At 35.9% G+C, this 23,513-nt stretch overlaps 2 protein-coding genes across 4 annotated transcripts; both read left to right on the top strand.

Annotated features, from left to right (window-relative positions):
• The first annotated feature begins 364 nt into the window (after positions 1-364).
• Positions 365-15,736, top strand: LOC114541195 (X-ray repair cross-complementing protein 6-like). Of its 3 annotated transcripts, XM_028561194.1 has the most exons (24): positions 365-439; positions 1,078-1,188; positions 2,423-2,524; positions 2,677-2,751; positions 3,413-3,460; positions 3,920-3,974; positions 4,226-4,316; positions 4,446-4,524; positions 5,871-5,894; positions 6,321-6,404; positions 6,907-6,986; positions 7,717-7,800; positions 8,407-8,503; positions 8,872-8,934; positions 9,018-9,069; positions 10,066-10,154; positions 10,341-10,469; positions 10,632-10,743; positions 11,009-11,092; positions 12,064-12,141; positions 13,277-13,386; positions 14,058-14,150; positions 14,676-14,799; positions 15,363-15,736. In XM_028561194.1, exons 2-23 carry the CDS (start codon positions 1,117-1,119, stop codon positions 14,790-14,792), a joined length of 1,818 nt encoding a protein of 605 aa, XP_028416995.1. In that variant the 5' UTR covers positions 365-439; positions 1,078-1,116; the 3' UTR covers positions 14,793-14,799; positions 15,363-15,736. The 3 variants fall into 3 exon arrangements, with proteins under 3 accessions (XP_028416995.1, XP_028416981.1, XP_028416987.1); XM_028561180.1 differs by lacking the exon at positions 15,363-15,736 and having other exon boundaries at positions 14,676-15,272; XM_028561186.1 differs by lacking the exon at positions 15,363-15,736 and having other exon boundaries at positions 381-439; positions 1,109-1,188; positions 14,676-15,272.
• A 2,859-nt stretch (positions 15,737-18,595) lies between these two features.
• LOC114542175 lies at positions 18,596-22,837 on the top strand. Its single transcript, XM_028561921.1, has 4 exons — positions 18,596-18,849; positions 20,680-20,915; positions 21,922-22,033; positions 22,668-22,837. The coding sequence occupies exons 1-4, from the start codon at positions 18,657-18,659 to the stop codon at positions 22,787-22,789; spliced, it is 663 nt and encodes a 220-aa protein (XP_028417722.1). The 5' UTR covers positions 18,596-18,656; the 3' UTR covers positions 22,790-22,837.
• The last annotated feature ends 676 nt before the right edge of the window (positions 22,838-23,513 follow it).

The raw sequence follows: 23,513 nt of genomic DNA, 5'->3' as shown, positions 1-23,513 counted from the left end.
TCACCCGAACATTTCAGCTTTTGCCTTCCATTGACTTGATGTCGTTCAAAGTGGGATTTTTCGACATGCACTTCTCAGAAGCATGTCATAATGGCATAGAAAAATTAGAAATAATCAAATAAATTCGGATTTCCAAGAAGACATGAATAGCATATTACCACTTCCGGTAAAAAAGGACATTGACCCCACTCAAATCACTATGAAAACAAATCGTGAAACCCACCAATCACCACTGAGCAAACAAAAATTAAACCACAAATAAAACGCTGAGGGGAAACCCAACCGGTCGGAAACTTTCGTGGATTGCCGTTAAGGACTCTTATCGCGGGAAAATAAAGTATGGCGAATAAAGTCAATAAACAATATTAGACAGTGAAAGGATTGAATGCATATTTTGCGTGGTATTCTTTTATCTGGTTGTATCTAAGTAACAAAAAATGTAAGACTTTCTATCGCTCTTCCGTAGCATGTAAATGAGGAAAATTAAAAAGTAAAGTGTGTTCTAAGATGTAGAATTCCAATTTCTAATTGCATTCTGCTACATGTGTTAATAACATTTCATGATTTAATTTAAATAATCCTTCTCACTTGGCTTATATACTACTACAGCCATAAAAACACAATAATAGCTAGCCCTGCGTTAAATAATTAACGATGTTCCCGCTTGAGTGGCGATTTATAATACTTTAGCATTCAGCAAGTTTTATTATTTATTTCTCATTTGCTTATTTCATGTACTACAAAGTATTAAACTAGATTGACTGCAGCCACTTATTTTAAACTGCTATCTTGCACCACAATTTAAAACGTTATCCTGTGTATACTCATCTTTTCATTTAATATCCACAGAATGGAATGGGTTTTGGGGATTCAACCTTGTAATCCTGAAATTGTTTCAGTGGGGTTAGGCCTGCATGTCCTTGAGTTGGTCATCATCACTCATACTAAGGACAGGAAGGGGGAGAAGTGAATAGCATAACTCAGAACTTGCAAGGCAAAATTTACACATTTGTGTCTCGGTTAATGAATACCGCTAGACAAATTTTGATTTAACTTTAAAATTAACCTTCCTATTAGCTTAGACAAGACGTTAATGGTTTATATTAAAATCACAAAATGAGTTGGTCTTGGATGGGTGCAGATGATGGTGATGGAAATGCTGAGGAAAATGAAGGTGGAAATGAGATGGTAAGATTGGTAACAAAATATCATTACAATGCTTTGTGTAGTCACAAAAACTTGCCTTTATTTTACTAGAATCCATAATTTAGTGGTTTCATAATTAGAGAAATTTTCTCCAACATGAACACTATTTTTAAGAGAGGACTATAAGAGGAATTCATATGAGCATATCACTATATGCATGTAACTAAATTTATTGCCTATACCTGTTGCTCATACTGTATGACATTTGCTTAATTTATCTATATTATATTGGATAAAGCTTTCCTTATAGTCTTACAAATGTTGGAACTTGACTTGACTGATATGGTGGTAATTAGTAACCTTTTCCCATATGCCTTAGTTTGGTCCCAACAATATTTACTCTTCTATAATTCTCCATACTTTTTGAGAAGGAAAAGAGTGTCAAAATGTCTTCATGATATATAAAGAATGATATTAAGGATGAGGATTAGGTCGATGAACGAGAAGAACAGAAATATACAGAGAAATAGTATAGAGTATACCTCAGTACCAGTATATACTAATGCCCGGACAAAAAATCAAAGCTGTAGAAAGAGGAAAGAATCAAGGAATATTGAAGAATATACATGCATCATTGTTAATTTCTTCGTTTTAACTCACTACCATGCAATTCATTCATGCAGATGACTGATGTGCTCTTCTTAAGTATTTTACTTTCCATAATGCCAGATGAACAAGATGATATTATATTTGTCAGTGGAAGAGTTCTGCCAGTTAATGAGTTAATCAGCTGACATCTTGGTGGAGTAAAATCAATGACATGGGTCAATTCAGTGAACTCTAAAAAGACTAGAACGATAACTTGGCCGCCATCTTTGAAGCTGATGGCCGCCATGAAGGCCAAGAGTTGAAATTACACCACCAAAACAACGCCGGACAACAACTCAAATAAAAATTGCACTTTTCTGGCATTTTTTTGCCAAAAAATACGATTTTTACGGAATTCTCACTCTCCCCAGTTCTTTTGAAGGCTTGATTTGCTCGCGCGGCTGCCGCCTTAATCAGCAAATTATATTCAAATCGGCTTCATCCAATGACTAGTCTTTATTGTTGAGTTATCGTTCCAGTCTTATTAGAGTTCACTGGGTCAATTAGACCCTGGCCATTGCAACTTGTTTACCCACAGATTATGTTTGCCTATGTTTGATTATGTCAGACTATTAGACCTCTAATGAAATTTTTTGATTGTTGATTTCATTTGTTTGTATTTTCATAGGGGTACTGGGGCAATAAAGATAGCCTGATATTTCTCATTGATTGTTCAAAGTCCATGTTTGAAGGTGCCAAAGATGAGAAACCATTTCAGCTTTGCTTGAAGGTACTGTATTGATTAGACACCAAACAAGTGTGACACTGTTTACTCCAACACATCATGACTCTCAATACATTGGTTCTGTTTATAATGACTGAATAATATGTAATTATCTTGGACTAGTATGTACAAATACATATATTTTATGTCCTATGCAGTGCGCAGCATGTACAATGAAGAATAAGATAATTGGAAGTGAAAAGGATTTCTTTGGGATTGTTTTCTTTGGAACAGTAAGTGTCAACAGATCACACTGTGTCCAAAGGGTTTCTATATAACCTGCAGTGCATACTCAATGGTTATACACATGTACATAGTATAGAGAGTGAGAAGGTTAGCGCTGCAGGCTAAAAGATGTCATGCAGTTAAAACATTGCAGGTCAATAGCGAGCGTTAATTTTACTACAGGTACAATAAAAGACAAAATATACTGCAATTATACAAGTTTTTTTGAAGGTAGTAGCTGGGGCGGGAAGGAGCTAGGATCCTACTTCTCTGGGGCCAGTTGTTCAAAGCTAGGTAACCAATGCTGGTTAGTGCTAAGATTTTGATCCAGTACTTGTTTTAGTGTATGACTTTTTATGTGCTGCTGAACCACTATTCGTTTTAAAACTTTGGAAAATAAGACTTCTATCAGTCCCGAAGATATACATGAAAAAAGATATTCAATTTTGTGAACAAGCGATTAGAAAAATATAAAGATTTTCTTTAACTCATAGTTAAACTTACCGGCTTTTGAACAACCGGTTCCTGAAGGGAAAAAAATTGGAAAATCAAACAAGCAGGTTTCCTGCCCGTTTTGTGTCACAGCAACCCCTTGAACAGGCATTTATTTTTGTGGTGACAATATCACGACCATTTTTTGCTTCTTAAATGTTCTCTCACTAATTTCAGGAGAAGGACCAGAACCCTAGTAATTTCAAGAATATATACATATATCAGGTTTGACAGATAAGATACATCATTAACCCTTTTTTATATGGCATATCTGCAAAAGTGATGCAATATTTTTTTGCTTTTATGAAATGCCTATCAGGCTACAGTCGCTACTATAATATACGAATTCATGCGTTTGTTTCGAGCTGTACCATATTATAATATCCTTCTATTAACTTCACTTGAAAAATTCTAACTAAGGGGATGTTTACATGAACATGATCCCGCTTAACCGAGATTCAACGAATCGTCAGGGGATTTTGAAGTGTTGAAATGAGAATATACAACGTTTCTGGTAATCGCGTTTAGTCATCCTAACAGTAGCATGTGCTTGTTTGATGTCACTTTCAATGCCTCAAAGTCATCTCACGCTTCGTTTAATCTCGGCTGCGGATCTTGTAAGCACAAACAGCCCCTAAGATATACGTGTATAGTTGATTCGTGACTAACCCACCTAAATTGTAGGACCTTGATATGTTGGATGCACAGAAAATTCTGGACGTAGAAGATCTTCTGAAAGGTTTGATATCCTTGAGTTTTCTTCAAGCTGTATTTTTTATTTCTCTGACTCGCCTAAAAAATTTTACACTTAAAATTAAAGTTAAGGTTGAGTTATTGTCAGGAAAAGTATGTTTACAAATAATTGCGCATTGGTTCCTGATACGAATTATCACCATTACTCGTCAGGGTTCATTTGGCTTTGAATTTGGCTTACGTAGCTATTCTTTCTCTTAAATGAGTTAAATGGAATTTTATCGCTTTGAACTCTAGATTGTGATAGCTTCCAAGATAAATATGGTCACAGTTCTGATTTTTCTCTCAATGACGTTTTATGGACGTGTTCTAATATGTTTTCCAACAGGTAACTTCCCCCCCCCCCCCTTACCTCGTTCATTAAGAGCATGGGCCAAGGGATGATTCATCTCTGCTGAACAATATCTTTGTTAGTATAGGATGTATAACCAATTTATTTATGTCTCAAACCTTGCAGTGCTATGAGGAATGGACATAAAAGAATATTATTATTTACAAACAATGACGACCCCCACAAGAACAACCAGTCTCTACAGGTAAATTACCAGCCTCGTACCCAGGCGCTTTAATAGTTAAATAAATAACGTTGCATTCAGCTATTGTATAGAGGTCAGCTGAAAAAAGCAAGCGTGCGGGGTTGTTTGGATGAGTTTGATTTAGCAGGTTATAGCACACCCTCGCGTTCGTTTCTTCTCAGCTGACGGATGTTTTTCCACAAAAGCACCTGGGTACGAGGCTATATACTTGGTATATGCGATATTTTCGAGCTGCGGCTGATTTTTACAGGGTTTGTACAAAACGTGAATGTTGTTAAATTTAAAATCAACAATTCTAGGCCTTGACAGTCATTGAATTCATGGAGAAATGCTTCAGTGAGACTTCTTGAATTCTAAAAACTAGAAATACATGCATGCAGCAACCCCTCGCCATTTCAAACGAAGCAAAATTATCGTATTATCATGTATTACCAGAATTGTAACTAAAGATTATTTTTGTGTCCTCAAATTTTCCCCAAATGTACACGTCATGCACACGCCACGACACTTGCTGGAAACATGGCCGCCTGTGATTTTTTTACTATTTCTGCCGCTTTAGTAGTAATTTGTTGGCTTTTAATTGATTTAAATTAATCAATTTATTTTGAAATGAATTTTTATCTCCGCAAATGCCAAAACATTAGTGAAATATGCCACACGACAGAGAGCATAAAAACAATGACGTAATGACAAATGAAGAATATCATTGCTGTTCCTTTTCACCGCTAACTTTTCAAGTTCTGATGATAGTTGAATATCTTTCCAGTGTTAATATAATTTGATTCACAATTCATATTATGTTTACGAAACTGCTGTGTTTCATATTGTGTTTACGAAATATTGTGTTTTTTAAAAAAATAGTTTGCAAAATGACAGTTAAATTGCTGACGTTTTTCCTCGAAATACAAACGTTTTTTTTCGCCAATCTTCAAGTTGCTAATAACCAGTCTTTACTCGTTCAAATTTTGCGCATGCGCACAAGTACCATGACCATTCAACGTCCCCAACGTCCACGGTCCATGACATAGAATTTGGGTAACTTTTGGGTGTAATTCCTTATCTCCGGGCGGAATTAGTACCCTCACACAGCGCTCCGCGCCGGGTCGGGAATTAGAGTCTGATTGAATGTTAATATTCTCAATTTTCGTAAAACAATTTTCCAAGTTCTTTGACTTATTAATTTTATATTTCTTGCTCTACATTCACCTTTCAATCAACTGAAGGTCATTATACTGTTGCCTTTGAAGTATTTCTTTGAAAGTCATTGCAAAGTGCTTAAATATTAATACTTTTGCAGTGTACAAGCCCCCCTATTCGCAGTGCTATATTTTCTCTTTTCTGTTTAGAGACAAGCAAAAACAAAGGCTACGGTATATCTTTTTATATAATTTATTAGTGAACTTAAGCAAGTGACGTTTTTGACAACACGTACGTTGACCGGAAGTAAAGTTTTTGTTTTCCACCAATCACAATCCTTGACCCAGTCTTTTGACGTTACTCATGCCGTTTCTGTTGTCAAAAACTTCACTTGCTTTTTAAGCCCACTAATATTGACTGCTGTGAAACACGCAATCTGATTGGTTAATTGCCGTGCAGAACTGGGCGTAGTGTAGATAGGGTTTAAGGCTCGTGTATTATCCCGTTTTTCAAAAGTCGAGCAACATTTTTCGTGAATTGCTCTCAAAATGCTTACGAAAAATGGTTTGATAATCATTTATTAATCAAGTTTTAAACATTAAGTAACCTTGTTTTCGTTCCGTTCTCGGTGCTGAAGCTTAAACCGATTTTTTTTTCAGGATTTATTTGACGTTGGAATTGACATTGAGCTGATGCCGATTAAACCACGAATCGGACAATTTGATACAAGCTTGTTTTATGAGGTAAAGCAAGCCCGGTGAGGTTTTTTTTGATGAACTTATCATACGTGAACTTAGGAACCCTTCCACAAGCAACGTTCAAGCTTAGTTGTATGAGAGCCATATGACATCTGAATCACATTTCAGTTAGTTTAAGATACTGACGTCATGGAGCACCTCGACAAAACTAAGTTATGGGTTTGCATGGAGTCATTTGTCTCCGTTGTTCCCAGTGGTTCTTCCTACTAATAGTATGAAGGGCGTTAGATTTAATTTTTACTTTAAAATTCACTATAATATAAAGAAGAAGGCTTTTCATATAGAAATGTAGAATTACACAAAAGGGTTGAAGACTACATATATGAAATAAAAGTTTTTTGGCTTCCAATCCATTAGTGATGAACGTGATAAACCTTGTTGTTTGTATTCTGGAGGAACTGAGTTGGTTTACTTCTTCGTATATTTATTTCTCATCGTATATGCATTGGTTGGCTGGAATCAGTGAATATTATTGCTCATAATATAGCATATCGTTGGTGAAGTCGATGAAATAGACAGATCTACTATGCCAGATCCTGCTGAAAAATTTGAAGAACTTCTGACGAGGTTTGTTAGCTTCGTATTTTGAATATTTTACCCGGCAATTTACCATCATGCAGCCTGAGAACATTTCACATTTATGAAATATATTATTCATTATAATTATCAGCAGGAGCTATACACAGGCTATTTTTGTCAGTGATGTCCTCCTTCTGATATATGGGAAAGAGTAAATTCAACAGAGTACATTAATACGTCTAGTTTATACTTAGCAACGATTGCGTACCCATAATTTGGCAGACACTCAATAACATGCACCAGAAAGCGATCATTAACCGCCTGCGTTGCTTTGGCTTAAGGTGTCTCCCTACAGTTTCTTGAAATTTTTAGACGCACATTTTAAAATTTTCTATACCTATCAGGCAACATACCTCAAGCCAAAATCTATTCAGAACTTATGCTTGGCAGCCGTTGCTATAGCAACAGAGAGGTTTCAAAATGGCCGCCAAATAGAGTTATATTATATAAATATCCATAAACTGTAGGGAGCCACCTTAAGCTGTTATTACTTTACTTTCTTGATATTCAAAAAAAAAAAAAAGAGCAACGTGGTAATTACGGTCTTTTAGATCAGGCCATCCAAAAACGACATACCATACATGTTTTAGTACTAATGTTGAATCGCATTTTATATTCATAATATATAATAATGTTGCATCGAATAATGTTGCATATGACAACTAATTTAATATGACAACTACCTAAAATAAAATTGATTTTTGTTTCATGTTTCCAGAGTTCAGAAAAAACAATACAAGAAAAGGCCTCTTTGTAGAGTCCCCTTGCAGCTTGGAGGAGGCATTGGACTTGGTGTCTCAGTGTACGCGTTCTTAAATACAGTAACTCTTTCCGTCCATCTAACTACAGAATACGCATGAAAGTAATAAGAAACTTAGCTAATATTCTTTCTCTTTTCGCAAAATTTCCTAAATGTAACTAGACTGCCTGTGAATTGCTTATCATTTCTGCCCTTTTTTTTAGTGTTGGTTAAATAGGAGTCACTCTTTTGAAATATACATAAACGTCTATTAAATAATTTTTGAAGACATGTTAATTTTTTATGCCCATATAATTTCTAATTTTAAAAGCTCGTAAGTAATTATTAAAAAAATTCGAAAGCTTCCTCTTAACGCATGAGTGGATTCTTTTAAAATGAAATGTATTAGTTAAGTTACCCCAGTTCAGGCAACAGGTTCCTAGTACCCCTATTTTGTTCGATGAATTTTCGTGGGTGTTTGTGATTTTTTGGACTTTAGCGTTTTCAGGCAAGCATGATTTGCTTCATAAAACATGTAAACAACAAGAAATCTGTTGTAATCCTATACCTTAACCGTTGGCTAAATCCTAATTTAAATTCTTATATCCTAATATTATTCCCTATCCTAAACCGTAATCCTAATCTTAATCTTAATCTATTACCATTCAGGTTCAATTTGTGCCGCGCGGCAGTAAAGAGTTCCTATGTCAACCTCGACAGTCGTATTAATGAGGAAGTGAAGATTGTATCCAAGTTAGTTTGTAAGGTGGGGTTTGTATTTCGCCTGAACTTTTTGTAGTTTCAAAGATGGCTTTGCAGTGGTTTCTGCGCTCTGCTTATAGCAATCGGTATAGGCTACTTCAAGTAACATTGCCGAAATTTAGCATGGTTCTTATTTTTCTGAAATAAACTGCAGCTTATATTCATTTAGAACTATAACAAACCAAATTAGTGTTCAATATTTTCTACGCTGTGTCGATTATTTTTCATACAACCTGGATTATTGAGTTAATTAATCACGTAAGATTAATAATCAAGCTGTCTGATTGGGCAATTTAAAGTTGAGATGATATGTAGCTGATTTAAACCACTAGTCAACGTGATGTGAATAACTGTAGTATTTGTCCACTATAGACAACTGGCGTTGAGTTACTGCCGACAGATTTGAAGTATTTTCAGTGTTTTGGCGGTGATAAGGTACAGTACCAATGATGAAAAAATTTATTCCAATGAAAATAAATCCTGCGTGTAACTCTATAAACCGTATTGTTTGTTATAAGGTTGTGTTTGAGAAAGAAGAAGTTGATGCAATAAAATCTGCTGGTGACACTGGTAAGATCTCAAAAAAATTGTTCCAACCATTGAATAAGCCATTAAAATACAGATTTGCACGCCGTTAACAGTTATGAAAGAGAACCCCCAATTTAAGTAGGAAGATTATAAAGTTTATCCCGATTTTGTATAACTGGCTCGTAGGTAGTCTGGTGATGTTGAAAGTTTCACCTCCTGACAAACATGCCCATATTAGCTTGAAGCCAAAGTAGTTTTTCTAAAGACGGATTTCCACTTACAGCGAAATCGTTCGCCAGCGAAATATTTGCATATTTTCTTTTGAATTGAGAACAGTCAAGTCGAACTAATTTATTTATGCTGTTAAAATTCAAAAGAAAATATGCAAATATTTCGCTAGCGAACGATTTCGCTGTAAGTGGAAATCCGCCTTAAGTTATGAGCTGAAATTCCTGACGCCGGACGTTGGGCTGGGTGTCAAATTAAAGCTATTAAAAAGTTATATTTGGTGTGTAAATTTCAAGACAAAACTATAAAGGAAATATATAAAAAAAAACAATTACGAACCGCCAAAAAATCGGGAAATTTTCAAATATTTTATAGATATTTTCCTGTAAGCTAAAGTCTCGAAATTTCTACCCGAAATATAACTTTTTAATAGCTTTAATTTCATATACGGCTCAACATTTGGCGTCAAGTATTTCAGCTCATAACTGAGAAAAAGTGAAAAGCACTGGGGCTTCAACCCCCCCCCCCCTTAGTTATCATTCCAGTTTCTTGACAGTTCAATGGCTCACGAATTCCCGCTGACCACTCATTAATTATCCGAATTCAATTAAACTTCGTGTAACATCAAACTTCGTGTAACATCAAACTTTAAGTCTTTGAAAGGTCTATGTGAACTGACCTGTCACCATAAACGACATAATTTGAAACGTTACTTATATAGTGTTTCCCAGTTTACATCCCCCCCCCCCACCTTCTCTGTCTTGATCTCAGGATTGTCAAAATAACATTGTAGCTATTGATGTTTTTTAGGTTTAACGTTGCTGGGTTTCAAACCACGAAGTTTACTGAAACGATATCATCATATCAGACCAGCTCAATTCATTTATCCTGATGAGAAGGTGAATATTGCATATATCTAATCGCACAAATACGAAAACAACACAATAAACCCGGCGATCTAAAATGGCGGGAAAGGACTGTTACTAGTTGCCAAATAAAGATTTTAAATTGTCTACTGTTTTTGCAGTGTATGGTTGTTGAAAATCGTTTAATTTCTTATATTTTTATATATTATATCCGTTTAGTCAATTTCTGGAAGCAGTCGACTTTTTACAGCCTTGTTAAAGAAATGTTCATCGAAAGATTTAGTTGCTATTTGTCGTTTTATTCCTCGACGTGGTGCTTCGTTGAAACTGGTCGCTCTTATTCCACAGGTATCTATTGCGCTTATAACCGGGTAATATATCAAGGGTAATATCTTCTCTTGGGGGCAATAATCCATCTATTACCCCGAGCGAGAGGTCATACATAAGTGGCATGTTATGTACTTATTGTGTTTTATTGTACGTACATGTATTAACTGTGTATATTTACAGGAGGAAGAGTTGGACGAACAAAATGTTCAAGTGTCACCTCCCGGATTTCATCTCATTTTTCTTCCATTTGCTGACGATTTAAGAAAATTATCTTATGAAGATGCCCCTCGAGGTATTGCTTGCAGATTGGCCTTAACTGTTAGGGCGGGGCCTTAGGATGATGTTCATTTGAAAGTAATTCCGACACGATTATGCACCTCCTGTAAAGCCATTCTTGAATTTTTTCAGGAATTATTTCTAGAGTCATAACGAAATCAGATAATCGAACCATACCGAAATCCATAGCACAATTAGCGTATTTCTAGCCATTTTCTAAAGTTGAAATAAGACGACTTTTTTTAAATATTTGGTGCACCAGATTCCATTTTATTTTAAAGCTAATGACGATCAAGTGGAAAAAGCGAAAGACATAATTAAAGCTTTGACGAGCACATTTGATCCTTTGGATATTGAAAATCCATGTAAGTTGATCGTAAGTCAGCGAAAAATAAAAGAGAGTTTTAAGAAAATAGTATGATTTATAACCTCTGAGGCACGGCATGACACGGCACGGCAAGGTACGGCTAAGTTTGGTACCTACACCCAATTTTATTAGTGCTCAGGCAACCAATACAGATGCCGAGCACGAATGAAATGGGTGCGACTACGGATACCCATTTACGCCATTCTTTGCCGATAAATCGAATGAAATGTAAACCGGGCTTTAATTGACTTACGGCTGCGTATGGTCTCCTTTCACTGCTGAGTTTGACTCTAAATTTTGTGTCGTTTTCATTACCTAAACAAACTTGTTTATGCCCTTGATTAGTTAGCAAGTCTATGTAAACCTACCTGCACGTGAGCGGTTATATATCATAAAGCCTGGTTTCCATTTAATTGTAATTCTCGCGAACAAGTCAAGCTTGCTAATATGAAAATATTTTTCTAGTTTCGTGTGTGAATATTTCTATTTTAAAATTTCTCAACTATTTCTCATCGGTTAAAATTACTTGCTCACGACAATGGACAACCCCCATATTAAAGTAAATCCTGAACTAGGCCTAGGGAAATTCGTCGGTTCTGAGGTATACAGCCGGAAAGAGCATCCCAAAATTAGTAAAAGCAGAAAATTTGATTGCGAAATATTGTAAAGTGTGAAGAATATCAGCGTGTGAAGTTAGCAAATTTTGTTAAATTAGTATTACATTCGAAAAAGCTTTGCCACTTTTCGAAAAGTGCTAACCTCGCACGGCGATATTTTTTTGTAATTTTCAACATTTCGCAACCAAACGTTCGGATTTACTAAATTTGAGATGCTCTTTCCAGCTGTATACCTCAGAACCGATGAGTTTCCTCTGTTCAGGAGTTACTTTAATAGGGGAATGGTCCGTTGCGAATAATTATATGGAAATCAGGCTGGCTTAAGATGTGATTTAACTTGATTGTATTTCAGCCATACAGAAGCATTACAATATTCTTGAAGCTCTGGCGCTTGACAAAGATGCCCCAGAAAATTTCGAGGATTTCTCAGGTATTCTGCTCACTATCAGTGCTTTCTTTATTTAAAAAGGATATTTTGGTTTCAGTATCAGTGTAGTAACACAATTTTCATCATTACCGTGAGAATAAACTATTTTGAAAAGGGTGTATTTGATAAAAAATATCCAAGTTCATGACGATTTAGTCCCGCTATGCAAATTTTAAGTTATTACAAAGCTGAATTTAAACACAGGAAAAGTTTCCTCGGGACGGAACGCTGACGAATGTACGGAGGAAAATTCCAGAATGCAAAATTTTTCCCGTGGAAAAAGTGTAAATGACCTTAAAATAGTGGTTCTTTCGTCGGACAGAAATATTTCCGAATGAAATTTTAAAATTTGCTTTGTGTGTACAGCCTGGGATCGAGAATGAACGAGATATCTTCTCGCTAAACTAGTTGGCCCAGATTTTTTTGGTATCCTTGCACATCCGGCGTCTGTTTCACAACGGGAAGGTATAATCTTCTGATTTGAGTTTTTTCTTTATCGTTCTATTTTTTTGCGAGGTTTACCTTCATACACGAAATATCTGCTATCCCGTTTTTTTTTACATTCGCTCTCCTGAAGTGAAGGTCGTTAGGTCGAACAAATATAGTATAATTAACAATTAAACATTGAGCTGAAGTTGTATAATTATGAAATGTGACCAGAAGGGAGCAGTGTAACTGGATGAGAGCAGCTTTTGTTATATTTTTGCGCTAACCCAGCCTTTTTAGTGAACGAAACATTGCAGTATTGTGGTGAGTGGCAAAAATTCAGACGAGTCAGTCAATCATACATTCAGTTAGTCAGTCAGTCATAGTGTAAACTTTCCGGGGGGTACCCTTGATTTTTTTTATAGTAATTTTCTTGCACGGTCAGAGATCTAATCATTTTCTAACAATTCTTTATTTTTTTTGCCAAGTTTAAAAAAATATTGAGGTATCTCTGTCGTTACTGGCAAAGGTCAAAGCGCTGTGATATTTGGGGCAGACGTCTGCCTGCCTGGGTATCGGGAGGGGGCACTAAAACTTTGCACTATTCTTGGATCCCTAGTCTCTTATGCCCGTTTTGTTCAATCTCGACTAAGCGGAATCATGTAAATATCAGTGGGTTTATGCATCACTAAGACTGAAAAATAATTTCTAGAACCGAATAAAGTTCAGATTGACGCAAGACTTGGTAACCTAGCAACGGAATTTAACGATCTTGTATTTCCCGAAGGATACGTTCATGACGGGAAAGGCAAGAAAAGAAAGGTGCGGCAACAATGAAAACCTTACGATTAGCGCAATAACCGTAGAATATCCCGCAAGCAAAACAACCCATTTAAGTAAATAACCTTGAATGGTCAATTCTACGAAAACTGGATTTCACTATCCAGCGGTTAGTAATTTTTTCAATCGCTCCAAAATTGCGAGTATTCTTACATTCGGGATTCTCTTTAATGGTTTTTAGCTGCAATTCTTTAGTTTTATTGCTTTTTAAGTATATACTTATACATAAAAGTTTAGGCGTTCTGATTGGCTCAGCCTGAAAATGTAAATAAATTTCCCGATAAGTTCAAAACGAAATTCCTCATTGTTGGGAGCCCATAAGTTATGATTTTTTTGCTCAAGGTCCCCAGTGCTCAGATGAGACGTGAACGTCAAAGAGGACATAAAAATTACAAATAAATGGCGTGATGGTCCTCATGGTCCTTGGTTAGGATGGGGCTGCCCGTCCTCCGTATATCTTCATAATCTAGTAAATAATGACTGAAACTTTTCTGGCTCCTTGCCCGTGAATGGACCAACTAAAATCCATACACCAGACGGGAAGAGAGTAAAGAGGGCCAGTTAGAAAAGCATACTCTGTATAAAGCTTTTTCAAACGAGATATAATCTTAAGAGATCTATAAGAAGATGATGTCTTATGATATTTTTCTCAGGCTACAACTGGTGGTTCTAGCACGTCTACTAAACGAACAAAAAATGACGATTCAAATCCTGTGGATGTTAAGGAATATGCTACGTCAGGAACGGTATGTGTTGTAATGTATGATATAATAACAGGGGCTGGTTGTTCAAAAAGCGTTTAGCTTAAACGGCGGATATGCCAAAGTTTAAAAATACTCTCATAGTTCTTCTGAACGGTTGAACCTGCATCTTTTAAATATTATGCATTACATATGTTCTTCCATTGAAAATTAAACTATTTACATCGAAATATTTCAGCTCAGTTGTTCAATAAATGTATAATTTTGTTTCCCATTTTGAACTTATCCACCGTTTAAGCTAAATGCCTTTCGAACAACGGGCCCCAGGTGTACAAAACTAGTCTCCGTGTGATACAACTAGCTATATATTAGCTATTTCCCAATCGAGTAGGGAACTGGGTCTAGTCGCGAACCCCAAAGCATCTACGGACTGTATGGAAAGACAAATGATTTCAGACTTATATTTCCTGTCGCTCCAAACAGCCCATAGATGCTTTGCGGTTTGCGACTAGACCAAGTACCCTGCTCGATTGGGAATGGCTAATTGCATCTTTTGTATACCTTATTTAGCTCAACAAGCTAACAGTTCCAGTTTTAAAAGAATTTGTGAAATCCAACGACATCAAATGTGGAACCAAGAAGGCAGAGCTTATTGAAGGTATTAACCTCCACCTCGGACTGCACTAAAATGACTGTAAGTTTCCGCTACATTTTAGATGAAAGTTAGTGTTATGTTAGATTCGAAAACAAAGAACTGCATTATGTTTTTTTATGAAGGCAGCGCTTAATGAAACTATCAGCCTACATTTTGGACTGCACCGAAAGCTCACTATCTTTGTAGGTTAATATTATGTTGTGGATTCGAAAACAAAGACCTATGTTATGTTTTTTATAAACTATAGGTATTCTGCTAAGAATTAATACCTTGAGTTTGAAGCATAAACCTGAAATAACAAGGCAATATGTGCTTTAACGAGAACTTCAGCAATTTCACATTAATTTGACAGAAGTTTCCCCAGAGTGGTGCGTTAATAAAACGAAATGAATAATTAAAGACCTATGAGTATTTAAGCCGTTTTCCTCGCACTGTTTACAACGGCAAATAAACCCAATAGTTTCCTCAACTACTACCTCCTCATTCAATCCATACGACTTGCAACTCCTATAAAACCATAACTAATATATTGCTATTACTGGGTGTTTTGACCGTTCTGTTGACCATCATTTTATACTGTGGAACCAATGTCCTCCCCGCAGGTTTTTTCCCGGTAACGGATCGAAAGCATCTCAAGCAATCGAAAGCATCCTTATACGTCACGGAAAACGGCCTTATCTTGCCTTGCGGGCGGGCACGTACGCACGCACGAAGAGTTACTGAATGCCAGATTACTGCATGGATAATGTAGCCAAATATTGCTACCATCATCGTTGATTTTTCGTTTAAAACAAAGAAATCAAAGCGACAACTACAACAATGTTTAATTGGCTTCTTTTTTTCAGTGATCTGGCAACCCTAGTCGCCAGCTTGATAAGTGGGGTCGGGGAGACATTCATATTTGTGTTTTACATTATTACTCCGGTGTGAGCGACGATATTGAAGACTGGCACGTGGGCGGCACGACGGAGTTAACGCCAGAGCAGGCGTCTTGTTTCTTTTCAAATTGATTGTTTTAACGGTGTGTGAACATGAATATATGAATATGTCCACCCTACTTGTCAATGCTGGCGACGCCACTGCATGTAACCATTACAGGACCCGCTTAGCCGAGATTCAACAAAACCTGAGATGACTTTGTATTGAAATTAGTATACAGGGTGTATAAAAAGCTGCAACCGTAATAATTCCGAGGGGCCTACGATCTTTTTTATTGAATAGAAGCAAACATATATGAATATTTCACTAAATAGTTGCAATTTTTTATACACCCTGTTATCATAAAGAGTGCTTTACAGGGTGTCTCAAAAAAACGAAAACCATTGAAATCACCTATAACAATGTAATTGTTAGAGTTTGATTGCCTAAGCACTCTGTTGGGACCCACAAGTGTATAATTGTTTGCCATAAGTATTTTTATGCATGATGCAGTAAAATTTGTTTGTACGCAAAAATATTTATTTAACAATATTTACAATTTGTCCTTTGTCCACCTTCGTTGAAAAGCGTTTCGTACGCGTTGACATTAAACACTCGTTATTCCGTGGTCAACTGTACCATTTCTTTCGAAGCAATAACAAGGCTAATTACTCCGGTGTGAACGGCTGAGTTTAAAATTCGCCTTGGTTTTGTTTGGTTTTGTCTTGTTTTTATTTTTCGTGGTCGCAAGTGTGTTTTGGCGCGAAATCTACTAGCATTTGAAATGTGTCTGTGACCGTATTTATTTACGTCACAGTTTTGTCTCCTAAGAGTTGTGGTCCACAGCTTTGGCTAATTTTCCGATGCGCGATTCGATTTCGTTCGCATGATACGGCAATTCCTCCAAGAGGAAAAAATAAACCGTTCTTTTGATGCTGTTCAATTAAGTTTAGATTTAATTGGGGTCAGAATATATTTAATACATGTAGATTCTTGTCCTATCTTAATAATATTTCGCCGTTTAACAAGATGTGGTCGTATATGGAGAGTTGACACGTCGCATTTTGCACAGGATTGAAGATTTAATACTAGAAGTTACTATCGCAAGGGTAATGCTGCCATGCGCAAAAAGCATTTTGTACAAACAAGGGTCGATGTTTAGCAAAGACACGGTTAATGAAAATGCTGAATTTCATCCTGTTGTTTGCCTTTTGGTTGCTTTTACACGACAAAATTCCTTTGACAATTTTTTTCTCCTGTTGTATGTAAAGTAGATGAATGAATTATGAATGTATTTTATAATTCGCTTCAATGAGCAACCATATTGTTTTGTACCTGAATACGCGCAGTCACGTGCGTCAAGAGCAGAAATTTGTCAAAGAATATTTGATCATGCAAAAGCAGCCTTAAGCAAGTCAAATTCAACATGAATCATGTTTAATTGTTTTTATTCGCATGATTGCTCTGATGAAAGCTTGCAGTTTGCCGAATTTTACCCCTTTAAACTTGGAATGTTTTAACTAGATCAGTCTCAAAACTTAAATATTTTATCATGTAGTCTACTGATCGCCAGAATAACATAATAGCAGCATATACATATACATATACATATATTCAATTTATTTTCAAGTGGGATTTTTTTAGAGGTTGCTTCAACAACAATTTAACCTTTAGCGGATGACTGTTTGTCATCAGACTTCAAGTTGTATCCTGCTTGGAATTAAATTGGGTTATATATAGTATTCAGATTTTGTTATTTAGTTCTAATATAACTATATAAGCGCGAATTCGAAAGGCAAAATGTAAGACAAAGTGAATGTATCATGCGGTTTATTTACATTTTTGAACAATTGAACTTCTATACTTTTTAAAGTACGATGTGCTTCTGAATTTCGTGATCAAATAACATTTAAGTTGGGAAGGCATCTAAATGAGTATGAACTATATTGGTTATGTTCAGAAGCTTTATATTGAAGACTGGCACGTGCGCGGCACGCCGCAGTTAACGCCAGAACAGGCGTCTGTTCGTAATTTTATATTAGCATTTTATAAGTTGCATTAATTCCCAACGGGCTAAAATTCGTAAACACGGCTTTCAAATTTTAACCTTGAGTGATTTCAATAGTTTTCGTGTTTTTTTTAGACACCCTTTAGCCATTCTGACAATAGCTTAATTGTTATTGTCTGGTTTGATAAAGACGTCACATTTCAATACCTCAAAATTATCTCACGCTTCATTGAATCTCGTGCACGGAACAGGGTTCATGTAAACAGCCCCTAAAACAACTTTGTTTTTAACTTGCGCTGTCCTGCGCCACCGGAAAAAACTGTCATTTAATCTCATGCGACCCGTGTTGTTGCGTGAAATTATATTTTTCAATGCACTTAAATTCGACAATTCGTTTTGTCGTTGTCATTAAGGTTCTGTTTACACGTTACGGTTTCCGCTCGTCACAACATCTTCGTATCCCGTAGCAACGATTAGTAACAAATGCTTATATTAATTTGAGTGATTTGGCATAATTTCTTCATGTTTTCACATTAGAGACCTTAGCTTGACGTTTACGACAACCCTCTAACGGCAAACAAGAAAATTAATTCTGAATATTAAAAACAAATGCTAGGTTTCTCAGGCCGAGAAAATTGGTGCGTTATTTTCAAACAGAGAGTAACTACTGAGACAAATTGTGGCCGAGAAAGTGCCAAAAATCTAATTTTAAATGTTATTTGAAATTAACCGTTTGGTGTTCGCGGTTTGTCATATTGGTTAAGCTAAAGGTCTCTATTAAAGTCTTCGCTGCCTTTTATTAACTTTGACCTCTTTCGATAGCAATATGCCTAAAAATAATCGTCGCACATGTTGTTGCACATGCATTATTTATGTTATTTGAGATGTGAATATAGAACGATCAGACATTCATTCGTTTTGATTAATCTTTGTAAACGTATATTGCTTGCAATATATATAACACTTTAAAATGAAAGATAACGTATTGGGCGCTAATGTACGGTTACAAGAACCATTTGTTTCCATAAAAAATGACCCAGGAAAATGCGTAAAGCGTCACTTGGGCAAAAATGTGTATCTTCTGTTATTCTCTCTTGTAACTCTTCTTGCATCTTCAAGCATCGTGAACGGAATGAAATTTTGCTTTGACGGAAATAACGAAGGTATGTTGTGCTGGAATACATAAATATATGTATTCCTATTCTCCTTGTAGAGTTAGAGACTAAAGTGCGGGTGCATTTAGCTGAATGTCATTCTGTTCTGTAATATGCGTGAGCTACGTTCACGCTGGACAGGATGAATTTGGAACTGTGCTCGTTCGAATTCGGTTCAGGTGTTCACAGTTCGCACAGTAAAGCCGGTTTTCCCCTAGGTGGAATTTTTCGATCGAACAATTCCCGCTCGATTTTTCGCTCGATTTTCTTTTCAATTCTAAGAAGTCGACCGTACCACAATTTTCACAATTGAAAAGAAAATCGAGCGGGAAAATTTTGTTCGATCGAAAAGTCGCCTACTGGAAAACCGCCTTAAAAGTGGATGAAAATTTCACCGATTCTTCGTGTTCACACTAGGAAACAGGAGCGATATTCGAGCACAGCTGCAGGATGTATGTCCCAAAACACTACCCCTCATTGAAATCCGATATTTTGTTTTTGGCAATCTATAATAACTTCTAAAAGAAACAGCAATACGTGTCAAATTACAAATTCATATTTTCCGTTAAATTGAGTACGAATGACGCAAATAACTACGGGGCAACAGATATTTGTTGTAAAAAAAGGAAACGTTTATTTGTGTGTCGCGTTGTATTAATATTTGGCCGATCAGGAGTTATAATTTTTCGCCATTTACTTGATAGATTCTCACAACGCACGTAGAAAACAAACAGATCTCATTTTGGTGGAGGGTACTTTTTTGGCACACCCTGTCTACACACGTTAATTGATCTCCTCTGTTACCCTGGGTTTTCTGGGTTTACTGTATATATGATTGTATACCTTTCGTATCAAGCTTTACATATATTAGGAACCCTAAGATGCACCAAATCTAGGACGTGGACGTGACGTAATACTATACTGTGTTATACTGTCGTTATTTCCACAGTTTCACAACAGAACTTAAACAAGTTTTAGACTCATTTTGGTAAAAAAAGGCAAAACCGCGTGGAAAGCCGTATATGTAAAACAAATTAAATCTGGGTCCCTAACACTGGTACCCTAGTGGCTGTTTCATGTCACGTCTGCGTCGCAGATTTTTTTTCCCAACGGGTAACAGGTCACAGCTAACAGGTCATGAAAATTTTAACAATATGTGATTGCAACAGTTTTGAGTGTTTTGGGAACACCCTGCATTTCCATAGCAAATTAGCTACTCGAGAGAGAAAAATATAATTTTATGTCCAACAGTGGTTAATATCAATTATAACTTTACACGCAATAAAAATTATGATTAAAAATTGAAAGTATATCAAAAGCAACAGTGCTAATTGCCACAATTTTTTCTGAACTAATTCATATTAAAAATTAAAGCGGTTTCGGTTGCAATTTCAAATGTTTGAATTGAATCTTTTCCTTGAACACCCCTCCCCCCCCCTTACCATCGTGATAGCAACAATCCGACGTCCCTGTTGAAAACGTTCCAGTAAAGTTCAATATTAAGGCCTGATTCACACTAGCCCCCATTTTTAGTCACTATATTAATTTCTAAAAATATCAAGAACAGTCAGAGTATTTTACACTGTTTTGGTTTGCTTTAGTTTTAACTGGAGTTTATGTTCAGAAAAGTAATAAACGTGCTAAATTTCAGCAATTTTAAATCAAGTATTCTACCCATTATTATGAGCAGAACCGATGCCTGAAGCACTGTAACCCACCTTTAAAATTTTCGCTGCACATGAGACCACAGGATTTATTGATCTTTAAATGTATACCTATTTCGTAAATTAAAACGATCTATATAAAATTGTTTCACCTTTATTGTTTTACCTTTTGTAGGTCGTCGATTAAACGCGACAGTGCTTACAAGTTGCTATACCCAGTCAGCCGCTAAATGTGTTCTTCAATGTTCCAATGAGCCATGCTGTCGATCTGTGAACTACCACAAAACATCATCAGGCGAATGTTTAATTGAGAACTGTGAATTACTCCATGCTATTTCAACTGAAAATCCTCAGTACTTGGTCGAAGATAAAGATTTTGATTATTTTATATTGTTACCCCAACCGGAAAGAGTAAGTTAATATACTCGAAATGTGCATTTTGATCAACATCAAACCAAGTTCTGACATCTCTGTGGAAAAATTATAAAATTATAAACGCGCGCAAACCTCTTCCACTCAAATGGGATGCTCCAGTGAACCAGGCATATGACTAAATTTAAGACATTATCGATGAATTAATACTGATTTAACATAATCCACAGGGCACGGGGGAACGATCAATAAAATCATAAAAAAGTTACGATGTATCATGTATATGCATATCCAAGATGGCGGAATGTACGATTATTATTTCTAGAAATGAGGGGAATATTCGAACGAAAAACGATAAAGCAAATCTGTAAAAAAGGAATTTGCAATATACTGAATGAATCTTTTAAAAAAAGACGGAGTAAATTTTATTGGCAACGTTCTTTAAATTAAACTTCCGTCTGGCTTTCTACTCTCTTGAAATTTCCTGAAAACCAATTTTGTCCACTTTTGATAGAATTTCGAAGATTTGAAAGCTATTCTTCTCCTTACATGTTATTTAAGATGTTGCTTAGCAACAAAAACTTCAAAAGCCAGAAGCGTGCATTATGGCCTCACAATGCACGCGCCGTAGCCAATCAAATTGCTCGTTATATCATACTTATATTATAAAACTCAATAAAAAGAATTTGTACAAATATTATAATTCGAATTCAATTACAAAAAATAAACAGTTAATAGAAACACGCGTGGGAGTTTGGGAGAACGAGATTATTTCGAGTTCTCCCAAACTCCCATAAGTGTTTTCATAACTGTATACAAACACAGGAAAAAACGTTTTCTATTTCTTTTATAAAATTAACTCAATAAAATTATTTTGTACCAATATTAATATTGTAATTCAATTACAATTACAAATTCACATCACATTACTTCGTATGTCAATTTTGGCGGGAACAAGGAGGCTAACTATATCCCTTTGATTGCATACCTATGGAAAAATCCAATAAACGTAAAGCTCTATTTTTAATTAGTCGTTTGTTTGTAGGAGTTCAACTGCCAGTGCATGTCCTGCCAGAGTGATATTGAAGAATGTTCTCAAGTGAACAAGAATTGTTCTTGTCTATACGGCCAAGATGAACTGAAGTGCGGTAAAAAAGGTTAGAAACGTACAACTCGTTAAAATAATATAATTATAATAAAATGATAACATTTATAGTACGCGCGTGCTGATTGGTCGAGAAGCGTGTCTCAATAACTGCGCAAAGAAACGCGGGAATTTTGTTTTTTATTCGTTAAACAAGAATGATACAGTAATATAAACAAAAATCAAAGATGAATACATATAATATTTATGTGTACCAAATAATGTTCTTCTTAATTCGTCCATTCTCCGTCGATATTTTTCGTCTCAAAAATAAAAGTACAAGCTTGTTTTTGTTCAAAAATATGAGAGCTGGACTGTTACTACGGCAACGGTCTAATACTGGGGGATTCCAGACCGGCAAAGAACCAATCAGCGCACGCCATTTTAGTCACGAGACCGCGTGCCATATATAATAAATATATAATATAATTCTTATAATTCGTCTTATTCAATCACATGCAGGGCCTCCTCTCAGCGGAATATAAATACTGTATAGTTAATATATATAATTGTTGATTATCCCAGAATGAGCGCCTCACAAAAGCTATTGTATATTTCTGCATGCGATCACATCAAAACTTTCAGTGAAAGTATTGTATTGTTTTTTGAAGCTATAAGTGCTATAACGATATTGATCTTTTTTAAAGATTTAGCGCCTTCTGACTGCAGTGATGAATCGCCATCTCAGGCATGTCATGGATGGAAGGCGAGTTGCGGCAGTAATATAATAGTGCAAAGATCTTGCAAGAAAACATGTGGCCTCTGTTAAGATAGTATAAGTGTACGGGGCCGGTTGTATCAAGCCCGTTTAGCTTTAACGGTGGATAAGCCAAAATTAAATAACACTCTTACAACTCTCTTGAATGATTCAACTTTATGCACTGAATATGTAGTTGTAAAGATTATTTTTGTATTAAGGTTAAAAAAATTTAGTTATTGTTGAATAAAACGATAGACTTGCTTTCTATTTCGCACTTAACTACCGGTTCGATAAGGTTAGACACGACCCCAAACAAGCGTAGAAAATTGTGAATAAAATTCTCAACCGGAAACAAGAATGTAGAGATATACTGTAAATTCTATAATAATTACTCATGCAGAGAGAGGACAAGTTTCTAATCTTATACGTATTGAATTAGTTAATGATCAGGGGCTGGTTGTATGAAAGCCGGATAGCGCTATCCACCGGATAGTGATTTTTTCAACCGTCATTCTAAAAATAGTTGAAAAGCAATAGAATTTCATCTTTGGAACCAACAATTATTAAAGAGGATTCTCGATTTAGGAATAATAAGATTTAATCAAAGTTATACTAAAAAAACGGGCGGTTTTAAAGCTATTGAAAAAACCACTATCCGGTGGATAGCGATATCCGGCTTTTATACAACCGGCCCCAGCAATATTGGTCCTAATACTGCAAAAACATGAAATCACGGGATAGCATAAATATTATATGTATTTGTCGGTGACATAGCAATTAAAGTGTCAAACGG

The sequence above is a fragment of the Dendronephthya gigantea genome, unplaced genomic scaffold (assembly GCF_004324835.1).
Source record: "Dendronephthya gigantea isolate DGI-Jeju-01 unplaced genomic scaffold, DenGig_1.0 000003F, whole genome shotgun sequence".
In the NCBI taxonomy this organism is placed as follows: domain Eukaryota; kingdom Metazoa; phylum Cnidaria; class Anthozoa; order Malacalcyonacea; family Nephtheidae; genus Dendronephthya; species Dendronephthya gigantea.
The sequence above is the reverse complement of the archived record's forward strand: the minus strand, read 5'-3'. Positions and strand labels throughout refer to the sequence as shown.